Source organism: Alexandromys fortis, unplaced genomic scaffold, assembly GCF_014885135.2.
Source record: "Alexandromys fortis isolate MF-2015 unplaced genomic scaffold, M_Fortis_MF-2015_v1.1 scaffold_3, whole genome shotgun sequence".
Lineage (NCBI taxonomy): Eukaryota > Metazoa > Chordata > Mammalia > Rodentia > Cricetidae > Alexandromys > Alexandromys fortis.
In genome coordinates this window covers 14,420,528-14,436,680 of record NW_026067909.1, presented here as the reverse complement: position 1 = coordinate 14,436,680, position 16,153 = coordinate 14,420,528, and the positions used below count along the sequence as shown (strand labels likewise).

At 51.2% G+C, this 16,153-nt stretch overlaps 2 protein-coding genes across 3 annotated transcripts in view; both read left to right on the top strand.

Annotated features, from left to right (window-relative positions):
• Grk2 (G protein-coupled receptor kinase 2) overlaps nt 1-1,727 on the top strand; it is a 20,882-nt gene extending 19,155 nt beyond the window's left edge. The window contains exons 20-21 of the mRNA XM_050137220.1: nt 229-342; nt 419-1,727. Coding sequence (XP_049993177.1) covers nt 229-342; nt 419-583 — 279 coding nt within the window. The 3' untranslated portion in view covers nt 584-1,727. The remainder of the gene's footprint in view (nt 1-228; nt 343-418) is intronic.
• A 3,330-nt stretch (nt 1,728-5,057) lies between these two features.
• On the top strand, nt 5,058-15,385 carry Ankrd13d (ankyrin repeat domain 13D). 2 transcript variants are annotated; one of them, XM_050137224.1, is made up of 15 exons: nt 5,058-5,311; nt 5,850-5,985; nt 6,076-6,200; nt 6,875-6,920; nt 7,001-7,144; nt 7,348-7,537; nt 11,799-11,865; nt 12,464-12,545; nt 12,748-12,809; nt 12,905-13,035; nt 13,972-14,129; nt 14,236-14,352; nt 14,441-14,604; nt 14,688-14,779; nt 15,043-15,385. In XM_050137224.1, the coding sequence occupies exons 1-15, from the start codon at nt 5,222-5,224 to the stop codon at nt 15,254-15,256; spliced, it is 1,818 nt and encodes a 605-aa protein (XP_049993181.1). In that variant the 5' UTR covers nt 5,058-5,221; the 3' UTR covers nt 15,257-15,385. The 2 variants fall into 2 exon arrangements, with proteins under 2 accessions (XP_049993181.1, XP_049993180.1); XM_050137223.1 differs by having other exon boundaries at nt 12,464-12,555; nt 12,748-13,035.
• The last annotated feature ends 768 nt before the right edge of the window (nt 15,386-16,153 follow it).

Sequence of the window (16,153 nt, the reverse complement as noted above, 5' to 3'; positions counted from 1 at the left end):
CCCTCCCTCCCTCCCTCTCTCTCTCTCTCTCTCTCTCTTTTGAGACAGGGTTTCTCTGTGCAGTAGCTCTATCTGCCTAGCTATCCTGGAACTAGACCAGGCTGGTCTTGAACTCACAGAGATCCTCCTGCCTCTGCTTCCTAAGTGCTGGATTCAAGGTGTATGCCACAACCGCTGGGCCCCCCAGGGCCTTTCTTCACAGCCTATTCTGCCCCTCCCATCCTGCAGCAGAGCCTCCTGACCATGGAAGAGATCCAGTCGGTGGAAGAGACACAGATCAAGGAGCGCAAGTGTCTCCTGCTGAAGATCCGCGGTGGCAAGCAGTTTGTCCTGCAGTGTGACGTAAGTGGGGCCTGGTGCGGGTGCAGGTGGGCGGATGCCTGGCCGGCAGAGGCTGATGGAGCCTGAACATGCACAGAGTGATCCTGAGCTGGTGCAGTGGAAAAAAGAGCTGCGCGATGCCTACCGCGAGGCCCAGCAGCTGGTGCAGCGAGTGCCCAAGATGAAGAACAAGCCACGCTCACCTGTGGTGGAACTGAGCAAAGTGCCACTGATCCAGCGTGGCAGTGCCAACGGCCTCTGACCCACCTATCTGCTGCCCGCCTGCCCACCCGTCTTTTATAAACCTCTAATTTATTTTGTCGAATTTTTATTATTTGTTTTCCCGCAAAGCGGAAAAGGTTTTATTTTGTAATTATTGTGATTTCCTGTGGCCCCAGCCTGGCCCAGCCCCCAGGGAGGGGTCCGCTTGCCTCGGCTCCTGCTACCACCAACCCAGCCACTGCCTAACACCCCTCCCTGACTCCTCTCCTCCCCCCTCCCCTGGGTCCTCGCTCCCAGTGTCTTCCTGTAGGGAAGAGGAGCAACCCTCAGCAGCCCTCTTGCACCTCCACGGGGTGAAGCCACACTCGGTAGTGGGCCACTTCAGGCTCTGTGGGCTGTGCTCAGCCTGTGGCACCGCTGGGTGGCCCAGCATCCCCATCCTAGGGAGGAAGGTGCAACATAGGGATACTACTTGAACTTTCCAATCACAGCGCACGTGCCACAGAGGGACAGACCCCCTGCTGTTCTGCCCTCTCGCCACTGGTGACAGAAGGCCCTTGTCTCCCCAGACCTGGAGGTCTCCACATGACTGGCTTCTAGGTCCTTATTCAGGAAAAGCCTCTGTGTCACTACTGCCCCTTCTCCCCTTCCATGGACACTAGGGCTGGGTCAGAAGGCTGGCATTGGCAGTGGCTGCTGCTGGCTTCTGTGCAAGTCCCCTCTTCTTCCCATTGCGTGCCCGGACTCAGGAGCACAGAAAAGGCAATTGTGGATTGGGCCACACTGGCCTAGCTTGAACCTAGGCCCCCAGCCCTGGGCTGGGTGAGGCTCACCTGCCCAGGACCACAGTGGGACATCTTGGGCAGGTGGGTGGCACAGCATAGGAGCCCATCTGGGGCCAGTCCTCCTTGTCCTGGCTGGTCAGTGTGTCCCCACCCACACTGTCCAGCCCCCTAGCCCACGTCCTGTCAGTGCCACCGCCCACAGGTGCCACCTTGCCCACCGCATGCCCCCTTGTACCAGTCGCGCAGCCGTGTGTGGTGTCGCGCCCTCTCCCCTGGGGCTGGGTCAGCGCACCTCCCCCTCTTGTCTACTCACTCCCAGGGCGTTTCTTTGCCGATTTTTGAATGTGATTTTAAAGAGTGGAAATGAGACTATGTGTTTTTATAAAAAATGGTGCCTGATTCCTCGCTGTCTGGTTCTTTGTGCTGGTGATCACTTTTTAGTCCCTTCTGTCTGGGGCCTGAGAGGGGAGGAACTTAGTAACCCATCCTTCCCTCTCTAGAGGAGTGGGTTCTTCTGCCCACCTCCCAAGTAAGCAGGAATGGTCCATGGTCCACGACAGCTGTCATGTTTGGAATGGCTGGGGACATACTGACCTTATCAAGTTCCCCTACATGTCAACCCCCCATTCCCTCTCAGTGCATGTGTTTCTTATCCACACTGGCTGTGTCTGCCACTGGCCTTACTGTGCAACCTTTACTGGGGTCACTGGGCTAGAGGGGTACCCCATCTTCAAGCTATCTCCTAAGAATGAACTTCTTTGTCCTGTTTCCTTGCTCCAGCTCTTTGGAGCTGGTGACAGAACATGTAAGCACCATTGCCTGCCCTGTCCAGTGTAGGGTGGGGTGCACAGAGGAGGAGCTAGTTCTAGGGAAGATACTGTGTGGTTTTGGGCTATGGCATTTGAGGTGGGCCTCCAGCATCAGAGTGGTCATTGGTGGAGATGTTTCTAAGACCAGAAAAGGTCAGGCACTTATGAGTGTCTCAGTCAGCAAACACAAAGGAAGGAACCAGGCATTGGGGCCCTGAAAGGCCAGCACAGACCCAGAATATTCAGTGACTGCAGCCTGGATATATGAACAGACTGAGGGGCTAAAGTTGCTTAGCTCCTGGTGGTTAGCAGAGGCTAGTCTCAAACTCACTATATAGCCAAGGATGGTCTTGAATTCTTCATCCTTCTGCCTCCACTTCCCAAGTACTGGGATTACAAGTGTCTGCTCCCAGTAATATCTGGCTAGTTCTCAAGTTTCAGGCAGGCTGAGTTCATGAGAACTGATCTGGTCACTGCGAGAAGTAAGGAGACAGGGTCAGCGCTTATCCAGGGAAGATGGTCTTGTAATGCTGATAGTGAAGGGAGAAGGGAAAGAGGCCAGAGAGGAGAAAATCCTGAGCAGGGCAGTAGGCAGGCCAAGCGTAGTGATGAGAAGTAGGTGGTCAGACCTGGAGTGTATTATGAAGGCCATGATGTTATTCAGGAGGTAAGGTAGAGCTGGGCATGGTGACACACACGTTTGATCCTAGCACTTAGGAGGCAGAGGCAGGTGAATGTAGGAGTTTGAGACCCATCTGGTCTATATAGTGAGTTCCAGCCAGCCTAAGCTGCATAATGAGACCCTGTCTCAACACAAACAGCTAGGCAGTAGTGGCACACAGAGGCCGGTGGATCTCTGTGAGTTCAAGGCCAGCGTGGTCTAAGAGAGAGTTCCAGGACAGCCAGGGCTACAACACAGAGAAACCCTGTCTCAAAAACACAACCAAACAACAAATCAAACAACCCAACAATGACGAAAAAGAGGTAAGATAGGCCAGAGCACAGCTGGCCTGGGAGGAAGAAAATAAAGCATTGGGATTTGGCTTTTGACACCCTACGATAGAGATGTTCTGGAGTGGCAAGGCAGGAGAATGGAACAAACTCTCAGCCAGGAGAGGTCCACATGGCTGTCAGAGTCCCTGTCAGAGAAGTAAGAGCTGATGGAGAAATCCTCAAGACAGCAATTCCAGGGTTAGGGTGGAGAGGACATGGGGACAGGACAGTCTTACAGGCCAAGAGAAGCCTTTGAGCTCCTGCCTAAGTCCAGACATCACAGATGTCTGCACCACACGAGGTAAGTAGCAGAGATTCCAGAGAGCTATAAGCCACCTGACCACAAGGAGAAAAGGGGTAAAGGTGGCAGTTGGACCGTAGAAATGATGACATCTAGGGCAGGAAGGGAGTCTCAAGTTAATGGCTTTCTCCATCTCACTAACTGTTGGGAGATTGCAAGATGGCTCATCCATTAAAGGTATTTGCTGCCAAACCTGAGTTCAAGGGTGGGAGAGATTTCATCCTCCCTCTCCCTCTCCCTTTCTCTCTGTACTTTCACTGTTTAGCTCTGGCTGTCCTGGAACTTGCTTTGTAGACAAGATTGACCTGGAACTCACAGAAATTGGTGTGCCTCTGCCTCTCAAGTGCTGGGATTAAAGGCATGCACCACTACTGCCCAGCATAGAGAACCAACTCTTTTTTTCTTTTCTTTCTTTTTTTTTTTTTTTTAAATTCGAGACAAGGTTTCTCTGTAGCTTTGGAGCCTGTCCTGGAACTAGCTCTTGTAGACCAGGCTGGCCTCGAACTCACAGAGATCCGCCTGCCTCTGTCTCCCGAGTGCTGGGATTAAAGGCGTGTGCCACCACGCCTGGCTCGAGCACCAACTCTTAAAAATTGTCTTTTGACCTCTACACTCATGAGCACCCACACACAAGAATGAATGGATAATCAAATGTAAATTTTAAAAATGGAGAAACAGACAAGTGGATCGGTTTTGAAAAGTCTGGTTTATGGCTTCACCAAGATCAGGATCCTCAATGACCCCATGGTAGGACTGAAGAGAACCAGGGGCCAGAACTAAGATAACTGCCTGCACCCTAGTTCCTGTGTGGGTGGAAGTGCCGGCCTTGTTTTGAAACTGTCCTTCCTTCCCTATTGACAGTAAAATGCAGCCTCTGCAAAAGAGACCCACGTGGTGGCAGTATGCACCACGGCCAATTTCCCACGGAGAAAGCCTGTGTTCTCCAACCCCATATGACTATTCCTGACTCCAGTGCTGTTGGAGGATTCCCTGCTCATGATGTGATGTCTTCCAGACATCAGGGCAGGCAACTCCTTGGGGGAAGAGGCTTCAACTGGTGACTGGTCAGCGTAGGGGCTGCTACTGGGTGGGCGCTCATCTCCAGAAGCTAAGTGCCTTGCCTGGCAGGGATGAGGACAAGAATTCCCATCTTACCCGCACACCAAAGGCCAGTCGGTGCTTGTAGAATCCAGGAGTGGGCTGGGTGGAAGGACACGGTGTGGGCGACGGTCCAGACCAGGCCCCTCTGCATACGTAGGGCTCGAGGCCCAATCCCCGCTCCTTCAAGCTTCCCGTCCCCTCCCGGCCCTACCCTCCCTTTCCAGACCTCTATCTAGAAAGGGAGTCTGCCCAGGGCATTGGGCGCCGCCTGAGGGGACTGAAGGAGATGCAGCTAGGCCCCGCCCACCGGAACGCCCCCTACCGGCCCTTGCGGCCTCGAAATGAGGTTCCGGCTGTTCCAGGGGCGCATGTGGTTGCCCTGGAGACTGGACAACACCCCCTCCTCTCTGTCCGCCTCCAGCGCGCAGGCCTGAAGTGGTTGCCATGGCTGCAGGAGGCGAGGGGGCGCGGAGCCCGAAGCCACGCCCTGTCCCTTGTAGCCCCGCCCCCGTCCCCCAGCCCCGCCCTCCCTGCCGCCCTCGCTGCTGCTGCCGCGGCTCTGCTAGGGGTCTGCGGGGCTGTGGCCGGTGCAGCTGAGGTGCGGCTCGGAGCGGAGACGCGGGGGCAGTGCCAGGCGCAGGCCAAGAAGGGCTGGGCCGTTCACTCGGGATGCGGCGCTGAGGCCCAGCATGGCCGCCTTGGGCCCCACCTTCCCACTGCACCGGCTAGTCTGGGCGAACAGGCACCGCGAACTGGAGGCCGCGCTGCACAGCCGCCAGGTGAGGACTTGCAGCGGATCCTGTTGGTCCCCCCTGCCGAGGTGCGGAATTCATCCTGCAATACACTTGCCCCTGCTCTGCTCCACAGCCGCATTCTGACTCCTTAGCTTCAGCTCTGTCTGAAGCCCAGGTCACCTGCCCTTTAGCGGCATCTCCCCGCTCTGGGCCTAGCTCTGTTCTCTGCCCACTTAATATTGCATTAAGCTCCGGATTCACCCTCCACCTCTGAGCTAGATTAAGGATGAGAACCTTGCTCTTGGTCCTCATGTCGATCCAGACTCTTGACATCTCTCACTAGACTCTGCCGCTAGGCCCCCAACTCAGGCTAGCAGCGGGCAGGAGAAATGAGCAAACCCTTGCCTTTGGCTCTCACTGCCCCCTTTAACCCGGCATCCTCTAGCCCACATAGGCCACCCTCTATCTTCTCACTGACCCGGTTACTCTCCTTATTTCCGTAGTAACTCTAGCTCTTTTCAGTCCGGTGACCTCCTTGCCTTGGCTCTCCCTTGCCTTGTGTTGAATGTCCCATCTCCCTCAGCACAACATTGAACAGGAGGATCCCCGAGGGCGGACCCCGCTGGAGCTGGCTGTGTCCTTGGGGAACCTGGAGTCTGTGAGAGTCCTTCTTCGACATAATGCCAACGTGGGCAAAGAGAGCCACCAGGGCTGGGCAGGTACTATGCAGGGCAGGGTTTGGTGGGTGGGAGTGAGTAGTCGAGCCTGGGGTCACTAAGAGGGCTTTCCTAGCGATCGTTCGTCTCCAGTCCTGCAGGAGGCAGTCAGCACTGGAGACCCTGAGATGGTACAGTTGGTACTTCAGTATCGGGACTTCCAGAGGGCCACACAGAGGTTGGCTGGCATTCCAGAACTGCTCAATAAACTCCGTCAGGTATGGTAGGGTACAGGATGTGGTCAGTAAGGAAGTGAGGTATCACAACAGGGGCCACCAAGTCCCTGTGACAGGCCTGGCCTTTAAAGAGTTAAGTACATAGGCTGTGCAGTGTGTTTCCCATCTATGTGTTTACCTCTGCCAAAGGGCATGTACGAAATAAAGGATCCAGGCCCATGCACATGAGACTGGGTCTTTTGGAAGGAAAACATTTACCAGCACAGCACTAAGGGTCCCTGATGCCAGGAATGTCTTGGGCCTATTAGAGAAGGTAAATTTCCAGAAGGGTGACTGGGTAGAGATGGCCTGGACCCTGGAATCCCTACTTTATCCTTAAGCTTGCAAGGGGCAGAAGCACCCTTGTGCCTGGAAGGGTCATTGTGTCCCCTTTCCAGATCAGGACTCAGAGACACAAAAAAGACAAAGGCCGTTGGAGGGGCCTGTGGGCCATGTTGACTGGCCCCAGGCTACCGGTGCTTATAGTTTCCTTATGTATAGAATATTTTAGGGTCTCTCCTTGGCAGGATGTGATTGGAGTGGGAGTGTAGCTGGGTCACAGCATTGCAGCATAATTTGTGGGCTCCCAAAGAGTAATGGGGGACTATGAGCCTCAAAGCCTACGAGGCTGGTGCACCAGACCACAGGCCCTAACAGGCAGCTTTGGTCTCTCTTAGGCCCCTGATTTCTACGTGGAAATGAAGTGGGAATTCACCAGCTGGGGTGAGTGGGGACCAACTGACTGCTAGGCTTGGAGCGGGCTCTTTGGGGAAGGTTCCTGATGACTATGAGACTCCTTGCAGTACCCCTTGTGTCTAAGATGTGCCCGAGCGATGTATACCGCGTGTGGAAGCGTGGTGAGAGCCTGCGAGTGGATACTAGTCTCTTGGGCTTTGAGCACATGACCTGGCAACGTGGCCGGAGGAGCTTCATCTTCAGGGGTCAGGGTGAGCTCTGGGGCACTTCCTGCATGGACAGATGTGGCTGGCATGCTCAGATTCTCCCTGTGACTTCTGCACTTCCTGGAAGTGGAGACTGAAGCTGAGGGTGGAGAGGGGCCCAGGGGCTGAGGGTGTATCTACTTAGCAGCAGGTGACTGAGGATAGCTCACTGATCCGTTCCCCTCCTGTGACACCCCTGCCACTGACAGAGGCAGGAGCCTTGGTGATGGAGGTGGACCATGACCGGCAGGTGGTGCACACAGAGACACTAGGTCCAGCTCTGCATGAACCGGAAGCACTGCTGGCTGCCATGCGGCCCAGTGAGGAACACGTAGCCAGTCGCCTCACCTCGCCTATTGTCTCCACCCATCTGGACACTCGCAATGTGGCCTTCGAGAGGTCAGTTGGGGCCTGGCACAGCATGGGTGGCGATGGAGGAGAGATAGGGAAACACACATTTTTTTTTAAGTTAGGGTCTCTGGCTGGGAGGTAGTGGAGCACGCCTTTAATCCCAGCACTCAGGAGGCAGAGGCAGGAGGATCTCTGTGAATTCGCAGCCATACTGATCTACAAGAGCTAGTTCCAGGACAGGCTCCAAAGCTATAGAGAAACCCTGTCTCGAAAAAAAAAAGTTAGGGTCTCACTATGTAGCCCAGGCTGGTCTTGAACTAGAGATCCTTCTGTTTCAAATCCTGACTGCTGAGATTATAGGTGTGTGTGTGTGTGTGTGTGTGTGTGTGTGTGTGTGTGTGTTACCACGCCCAGTGTAAACCAACATTAATAAAAGCAGAACTATCCTTAAGGTCCCTGATACTTATGGGAGGCTGATCCCCCTTCACTAGAGGCTGCTTAGATTGGGGTACAAGGGTTACTATGGTTTGTATTAAAAAATATGCCATTGCTACAGTTAACTTTTTAAAAGTTTTATCATCTCAAAAAGTAACCCTTTACCTGCGGTCTGCCTTCACCCAGTCCTAAATATCCACTAATCTATTCTCTGTTGCTATTTGCACGTGAATGAAATTGAAAATATGTTGCTTTTTGTGTATTGATTTGTTACTTTGTTTTCAAGGTCTATCCAAACTGTAACTATAGCATGAAACTCTTTATTCTTTTTTATGGCTGAATAGATCGTATGCACATACCATAATTACTTTTTTTTTAAGATTTACTTATATTTTATGTGTATGAGGGGGTTTTTGCCTGCATGTATCTATATCATTGTGTGCATGCAGTGCCCAAAGAGACCAGAAGAGGGCATCAGAGCCCTCAAAACTGGAGAGAGATGACAGTAAGCCACCATGAGAGTACTGGGAACTGATACCAGTTCTTTACAAAAACAGGTAAAATGTTCTTTACCTCTGAGCCATCTCTCCAGTCTTTATAATTATTCTTTACTTCTTTATTTATATAATTCCATCAGTAGACATTTGGGTTATTCCTACAGTTTGCCTACGAGGAATAATCAAACTATGTACTTTTATATAAATTTTGTGTGAACATTTCATTTCTCCTGGACATATTCTTAACCTTTGAGTGGAATTGCTGGGTTATATAACAACTCAAATTTTTTTTGGTATGAGGAAATGCCAGACTTTTTACCAAATGGCCTGAATCATTTTATATGGCCTCCAACAGTGTGTGAGGGTTCCAGTTTCTCCACATTTTCACCAATGCTTGCTATTGATCATTCTCTGATTCTTGCATTCCAGCTAGGCTGGTGAGTGGGATGTGGCGCCTCACTGTAGTTTTGATTGACATTTCTCTAAAAACTAATGATGCTGAAGTTTTTTTCATGTGCAAATTGGGTCATTTTATTCATTTTTATTTTTTGACAAATGTCTATTCCAATTCTTGAGCTTGTTTTATTTTTGTTTGTTGACAGATTTTTCACTGTGTAGCCCTGGCTGTTCTGGAACTTACTCTGTAGACCTTGCTGGCTTCAAACTCAGAAATTTGTGAGCTGTCCTGACAATGAAGCGCAGTTGATCTCCTGCCTCGGTCTCTGAGTCCCTGGGGTTTATAGGTATCCACCACCATACCTGGTCAGATCATAATATAATTTCATTAATTTTTAAAAATTAGATCTATATGTATATTTTATGAGAGAGAATTTTGCTTACATGAATGGATGTGTACCATATATGTGCCTAGTACCCATGGAGGTCAGAGGAGGGCATTGAGTCCCCTGAACCTGGAATTAAGGAAGGTTGTGAGCTACTATGTGGGTGCTGGGAATGGAACCTGGGTCTTCTAAAAGAGCAATATGGAAGCCAGGTGGTGGTGGCGCACACCTTTAATCCCAGCACTCAGGAGGCAGAGGCAGGTGGATCTCTGTGAGCTCAAGGCCAGTCTGGTCTACAGAATGAGTTCTGAGACACAGAGAAACCCTGTCTCGAAAAACAAACAAACAAAAAAGCAATATGGCTTGTAACCACTAAAAGCCATCTCCCCAACCCTTCATTATTAAGGTTTAGATTTGTTCATAGTGAAAATAAAAACATAACTTTATATGGGTTACATATTCTTGAACATTGCTACACTCATTATTTCCATTAGATTTTTAGTAAATTCCTTCATATTAAAATAAAAGACTTTATTTGTATGAGTGTTTGCTTGCATATGTGTGTGTGTACTGCCTGAGGAGGCCAGAAGGAGGTATCAGAACCTTGGAGCCGAAATAACAGGTGTGTGTGAGCAGCCTGATATAAGTACTAGATTCAAATTCTGGTCCTGTGGTAGAGCAGGAAGCGCTCTTACCACTGAGCCATCTCTCCAGCCCCAATTTTTTTTTTCAAGATAGGTTTTCTCTGCAGCTTTGGAGCCTGTCCTGGAACTAGCTCTTGTAGACCAGGCTGGCCTCGAACTCACAGAGATCCGCCTGCCTCTGCCTCCCGAGTTAAAGGTGTGTGCCACCACCACACCTAGCTTTCTTTCTTTCTTTCTTTCTTTCTTTCTTTCTTTCTTTCTTTCTTTCTTTCTTTCTTTCTTTCTTTCTTATGAAAGAGTGTTAGATTTGTTCAGTGCCTCATTGATATGACCATGTGATTCCTTCAAAGTGTTCTTTTGCTAGTGGGGAGTATAGTTCAGTAGTAAATGGATGCTTAGCACATGCGAGACCCTTGGTTTGATCTCCATTACCACCGTGTCTTAGCCACCATCTGCTGTGAAGAGACATGTGACCACTGCAACGCCTATAAAAGAGAGCATTTAACTGGGGCTGTCTTACAGTGCCAGAGGTTTAGTCCATTGTCGTCATGGCAGGAGGCATGGTGACAAGCGCAATAGTGAAGAGCTATACCCTGATCTGCAAGCAGAGAGTGAGACTGGGCCTGGCATGGGCTTTAAAACCATAAAGCCCGCCCCAGTGACATACTTCCCTCATCAAGCCCATTCTCCTGATCCTTCTAATCCTTTCCTACAGTGCCACTTCCTGATGACTTAATTCATATATATATGAGCCTATTATTATTCTCATTTAATTCTTATTCATAATTCATATATAATTCATTTTTACTCAAACCACTATATACTTAAAGATTTCTATTCATGTGATTTATTACATAAATTGATTCTTTCGAAACTGAACCAACCTGGCATTCCTGGGATAATGTTACTTGATTCTTTTATAGAATTCTTTCCATTTATTGTTAGATTTGTTTTGTTTTTTCGAGACAGGGTTTCTCTGTGTAGCAGTGGCTGTCCTAGAACTCACTCTGTAGACCAGGCTGGCCTTGAACTCACAGAGATTTGCTTGCCTCTGCCTCCGAGTTCTGGGATTAAAGGCCTGCATCACCACTTCCTGATTTTTGTTGACTAGTAATTTGTTGAGGATTTTGTCTATACATCTATAAGAAATATTGGTCTGTAGCCAGTCTATTTGCCTCCCTTACTTCTTTTTCTTTCTCTCTCCTTTTCTGTGCTGGTGCTCTGTAAGCTGTACCAGAGTCTACAGCTTCCTTTTCATGTTTTTGTCTGGTTTTGACATGTGGGCAAAATTTGATAGACTGAGTTGAAAAGTATTACCTCATCATCCATTTGGTAGACGAGTTGGCAAATGCCTGACACTAATTCTTCAGATGGTTGGTAGAATCCCACGGCAAAGCCATCCAGGTCTGTGCTTCTCTCTGAGTGGGTAACAGAAGAGAGGAACTCTCTCCTCACTTGCACCTTACTTAGATCATTTCAGAAGTCTGGGCCTCACAAGGAGTTTGTCCACTTCATATAAATTACCACTATTGCATTTGTGTATGTAAGTGTGCATACTCAGGAGCTAGAGACAGGTGGATCTCTATGAATTCAAGACCAGCCTGGTTTACATAGTGCGTTCTAGGCAGCCAGGGATATGTGTTTGTCTCAAACAGCAACAAGAAGAAACAATCATCCCAGATGTTTTATCATCTCAGTAATAAATACTTCTGTATTAACACCATTGTCATAGCTAACAACAAATAACAATAAAACAATTACTCTTCACTTCTGGTCTTGCCCTTGTGCAAATGTTCTAGCTGTTCAGTCCTAGTCCATGCTCCTCCATGTGTCACTGTGGGCAGGGACCTTGGCAATTGAGTAAACAGGGCCACCAGCTAGCTGAAGGAACGTTCGCGGTGTACTGGGGGAGGGGTGCGTGTCCTCATTACTCCTGTCTGGTCTGTTGCAGGAACAAATGCGGTATCTGGGGATGGCGGTCTGAGAAGATGGAGACCGTTAGTGGCTACGAGGCCAAGGCAAGAGGGGCTACTGAGCTAGGGGTCTTAGGGATAGCCTTGTGGGCCCTGGGGGCTGCTCCTTTACCCTTCATGCTGTGGAGAGAGGTGAGATCGGTTCTTTAAAAAAAAAAAAAAAAAAGATTTATTTATTAATTCTGTATACATGGTTCTTCCTGCATGTATGCCTTCAGGCCAGAAGAGGGCACCAGGGCTCATTACCCATGGTTGTGAGCCACCATGTGCCATGTGGTTGCTGGGAATTGAGCTCAGGTCCTCTGGAAGAGCAGTCAGTGCTCCTAACCTCTGAGCCATCTCTCCAGCCCCGGTTCTTTTTTTTTTTTTTTTCGCCAAAGTTACTTTCTATGGCCCAGAGTTCCAGCCCCTGCTGACCCCTCCTTAGGCTCTGAGATGAAATAAGGGGTGTTTTTGTTTTTGTTTTGTTTCTCTTGCCTCTCTGACTACATGCCCCTGTTAGTGACTCCTGGGGTTCAGACCCTACCATTTGCTCTCCTGTGGGGAAATTTTTTGTGTCTCAGGGAACAGAAGGACTTGGATTCTGGGCTGATGAAAACCAGGCTCTGAACCCTACGTTCCCCATGTGTCCCCCGATCCTCAGGTGTACAGTGCCACCAACGTGGAGCTGGTGACACGCACAAGAACGGAGCACCTCTCTGATCAGGACAAGTTAAGGAGCAAAGGTAAACCCAGGTGCGACTGCCTGCTGCCCAGTCATTCTGTGGTCCGGGCCAGGGCTTGACCATCCCGGCGGGGTGGGAGGCCTCCCTCTCTCCCAGAACCCTCTCTCTCCCATTCAGCAGGGGGCTCCCAGGCAGACAGTGGCAGAACACAGGCTGGGGAGTTGCCCAAAGTTCCCTCATGGTTCCCACTACTTCTTCTCAGGGGGGAAGACTCCGTTCCAGTCCTTCCTGGGGATGGCCCAGCAACACTCCTCCCACAGTGGGGTGAGCTTGGCTGGGGGAGGGCTGGGCCAAACTGGGGTGGGTGGGGCACTTTCTCTTCATACAGAAGGCTAAGTCCTGCCCTGGGGTCCACTCAGGCTCCAGTGCAGCAGGCAGCCAGCCCCACCAACCCCACAGCAATTTCCCCCGAGGAGTACTTTGACCCCAGCTTCAGCCTGGAATCAAGAAACATCGGCCGCCCCATTGAGATGTCCAGCAAAGTACAGAGGTGAGGTCTGGGGTCAGGTTGGGGAGTCCCACCAGAAGACCTTGGGCAGCGGCAGAGTCCTGCCATGCATGGAGTGCATCGCAGTGAGGGGTCTGCTCACCTAGTCGGCTTCTCTCTGGACCAGCTCCAGAGGGTGGGCGCATGTTTGACACCCAGCATGTACCTGGGCCCAGGGAGTTGGTCATACTTGGGTGACATCACCAATGTATTTGCCTTTTTGTTTGTTTATTTTGGGCTTTATGATACAGGGTTCTACTTTGTAGCCCTGGCTTGTGGCTCATTATGTAGCTCAGGCTGGCCTCCAACTCAAAACAGTCCAAGTGGTGGGATTACACCAATCCTGGCTTGTTTTTCTGTTCAACTCAGTGAGCATGTGTCAGGAACTAGAGCATGGCAGAGTGGGAAGAGCTTACAGCTCTGCTGCCCAGTGGTCTATATCCCAAGGAGATGATCTTCCCTCCTGGGAGTCTGTTTTCTTCTTTAGAAAATGTTCATGTCACACGGATGTAGTCACGGCGACAATGCCTTAGAGCAGATCTAACAGACTCCACGCAGCCTCATGGGTCTCTGCTCACACACTGATTGGAGATGGGATTTAAACCCCGAAGTCAAGCACAGCCCTTTTGTGTTTGTGTGGCCAGCATACTCAAGCGTATAGTGCCGACAAGCTCTAGACAGAGACGGGGCTGTGGACAAGGCCCAGAGATGAGCCCAGGCTGGCTCCTGCCCCTCCTCATGCAGATCAGAAGAGTGACACAGAGCCCTCAGCCCCAGAAACGGGCCAGGGGCTGAACACCTCGGGCTTTAGAGCCAGTGCTGAGTTCCTAGGGGCAACAGTCGATAGGAGCTGGGAAGGGAGAGGGGCACCACAGGCAGCTGGCTGGAAGGGGTGAGGTGCCAGGGGTTCCTGACACCTTTCTCTGGTCGGCTGGATAGGTTCAAGGCAACACTGTGGCTAAGTGAGGAGCACCCACTGTCCCTGGGTGATCAGGTGACACCTATCATTGACCTGATGGCCATCAGCAATGCTCATTTTGCCAAGCTGCGGGATTTCATCACGCTACGCCTCCCACCAGGCTTCCCTGTCAAGATTGGTGAGAAGATGACCAAGGGGCAACCAGGACGTAGGCATGACACCCCCACTCAGGTTTGGGGTTACTGCAGGGGGCAAGCAGCTCAAGCCTGGCTCTCTCCTCTCAGAGATTCCCCTCTTCCACGTGCTCAATGCCCGAATCACCTTCAGCAACCTGTGTGGCTGTGATGAGCCTGTAAGCTCGGTGTGGGTCCCTGGCCCCAGTTCTGCCATTTCAACTTCAGGTATGGCTATAGCTCCAGGAGGGCTAGGTGACTGTTCAGCTGTCTGATCAGCCTTGGGGCTGAATGTGACCGCTGTTACCCTGCCCAGGAAGCCCTTTTCCATGTGAGGTGGACCCCACTGTGTTCGAGGTGCCTGAGGGGTACAGTGTGCTGGGTGCTGAGCGCAGTGAACCCCTTCGAGATGAGGATGATGACTTGCTGCAGTTTGCCATCCAGCAGAGCCTGCTTGAGGCCGGCACAGAGGCAGAGCAGGTGGGATGATGCAGGTGGAAGGTGGGTCATGACCTCTACAGCCACAAGCCTGATGTGACAGTTCTGGGCTCTGGCTGCTGCAGGTGACTGTGTGGGAAGCCCTGACCAACACACGGCCTGGCATTCTTCCTCCTCCCCAAGTCACGGTGTTTGAAGAGCAGCTTCAGCTGGAGCAGTGAGTCCCTTAGAAACACTGTGTGTGGGTCCTTGGCTGGCTGGTTGGGGGGAGGGATGGGAAACAAGGGAGTTCTAACCCCAGGGCTCCATACCTTCCCAAGACAAAATCCTGCTCACTACAAGGAACAGGCCAGGCCAAAAGAGTCTTGCTTGTCTCTCTCCCTGACCGCTTGTCTCTCACAATGACATGAGGTCATCTCACGAAGGCTTCTCTCCAAGCCTTCTCATTGGTCTGTTCTCCCCTCAACCCTTGTCCTCAAGGGCCCTCCAGGAGAGCCTGCAGTTGTCCACAGAGTCCATGGGGCCAGCATCTCCTCAGAGAACACCTCCATCCCCTGCACCCCCAAGTTTTGAGGAGCAGCTTCGCCTGGCCCTGGAGTTGTCTTCCAGGGAACAGGAGGAGCAGGAACGAAGGGGTCAGCAGGAGGAAGAAGACCTACAGCGGATCCTGCGGCTGTCACTCACAGAGCACTGAGCTGGCTGGCCCTGGAGAGCTCTCCCTCCGGGGTCATTCCTTCTGCCTGTTTTCTATTTATTTATTTATAAACTGCTGCTGAGCTTGGGGTCTGGAGCCCTGGAGGTGGAAATAAAGAGACTGTCAGCAGTGGGCTTGCTGTCCTCCTTGGGCTGCAGCCAGGGACACCGGGTGGGGGACGACTGAGGATGGTGACCTCAGCTCTTCAGCTGTAAGATAAGCCCACCCCCTCCCAGAGCAGGTGTTCCAAGAGATTCTGACATTTCCCCTGGGTCACCTGGCCCATACTCCTGCTGGGGAGAGAAAAAGGCTGGGACCCCTTACTCTGCCCTTTTCTGGGGAAGCTTCCTCCCTCGTCCCTGCAGCGTAGGCACAGATTCCTACCCAGATCCAAATATCTTCTACCAGAGGGACTTTAAGCAAGTTACACCCCCACCCGCTACAGCAGTAGTTGGGGAAGAGGCTCAGCCTTGTCTGGTTTACCACTACAGTGGACTTGAAATGCCTATGAGCTTTGTGGACTATTGCTAAGACCCAAACTCATTTCCTTAGAAGCTTGTTGATCTCCTACATTTCCTCAGAGTGGAGGAAAGAAGGCCAAGCGAAAAGGAGAACAAGTTTGGAATGGGACTATTGATTAAAGACCCAGTACCCCGAGGCATGGTGGCAGAAGTCTTTAATCCCAGTACTTGGGAAGCAGATGCTGGCTGGTGGATCTCTGTGAGCTCCAGGCCAGCTTGATCTACATAGTGAGTTCCAAGCATGTCAGAGATACATTAAAAAAAAAAAAAATCCGGCCGGTGATGGACAGTGGTGGCGCACTCCTTAAATCCCAGCAGTCAGGAGGTAGAAGCAGGCAGATCTCTGTGAGTTCGAGGCCAGCCTGGGCTGCTACAG

Coding starts and splice junctions, on each gene's coding strand:
- Ankrd13d (XM_050137223.1), top strand. CDS start 5,222: ATGGCCGCCTTGGGCCCCACCTTCCCACTGCACCGGCTAGTCTGGGCG. Junction 13,036..13,971: donor ATGTCCAGCAAAGTACAGAG/GTGAGGTCTGGG, acceptor TCGGCTGGATAG/GTTCAAGGCAACACTGTGGC. Junction 14,130..14,235: donor AGGCTTCCCTGTCAAGATTG/GTGAGAAGATGA, acceptor CTCTCCTCTCAG/AGATTCCCCTCTTCCACGTG.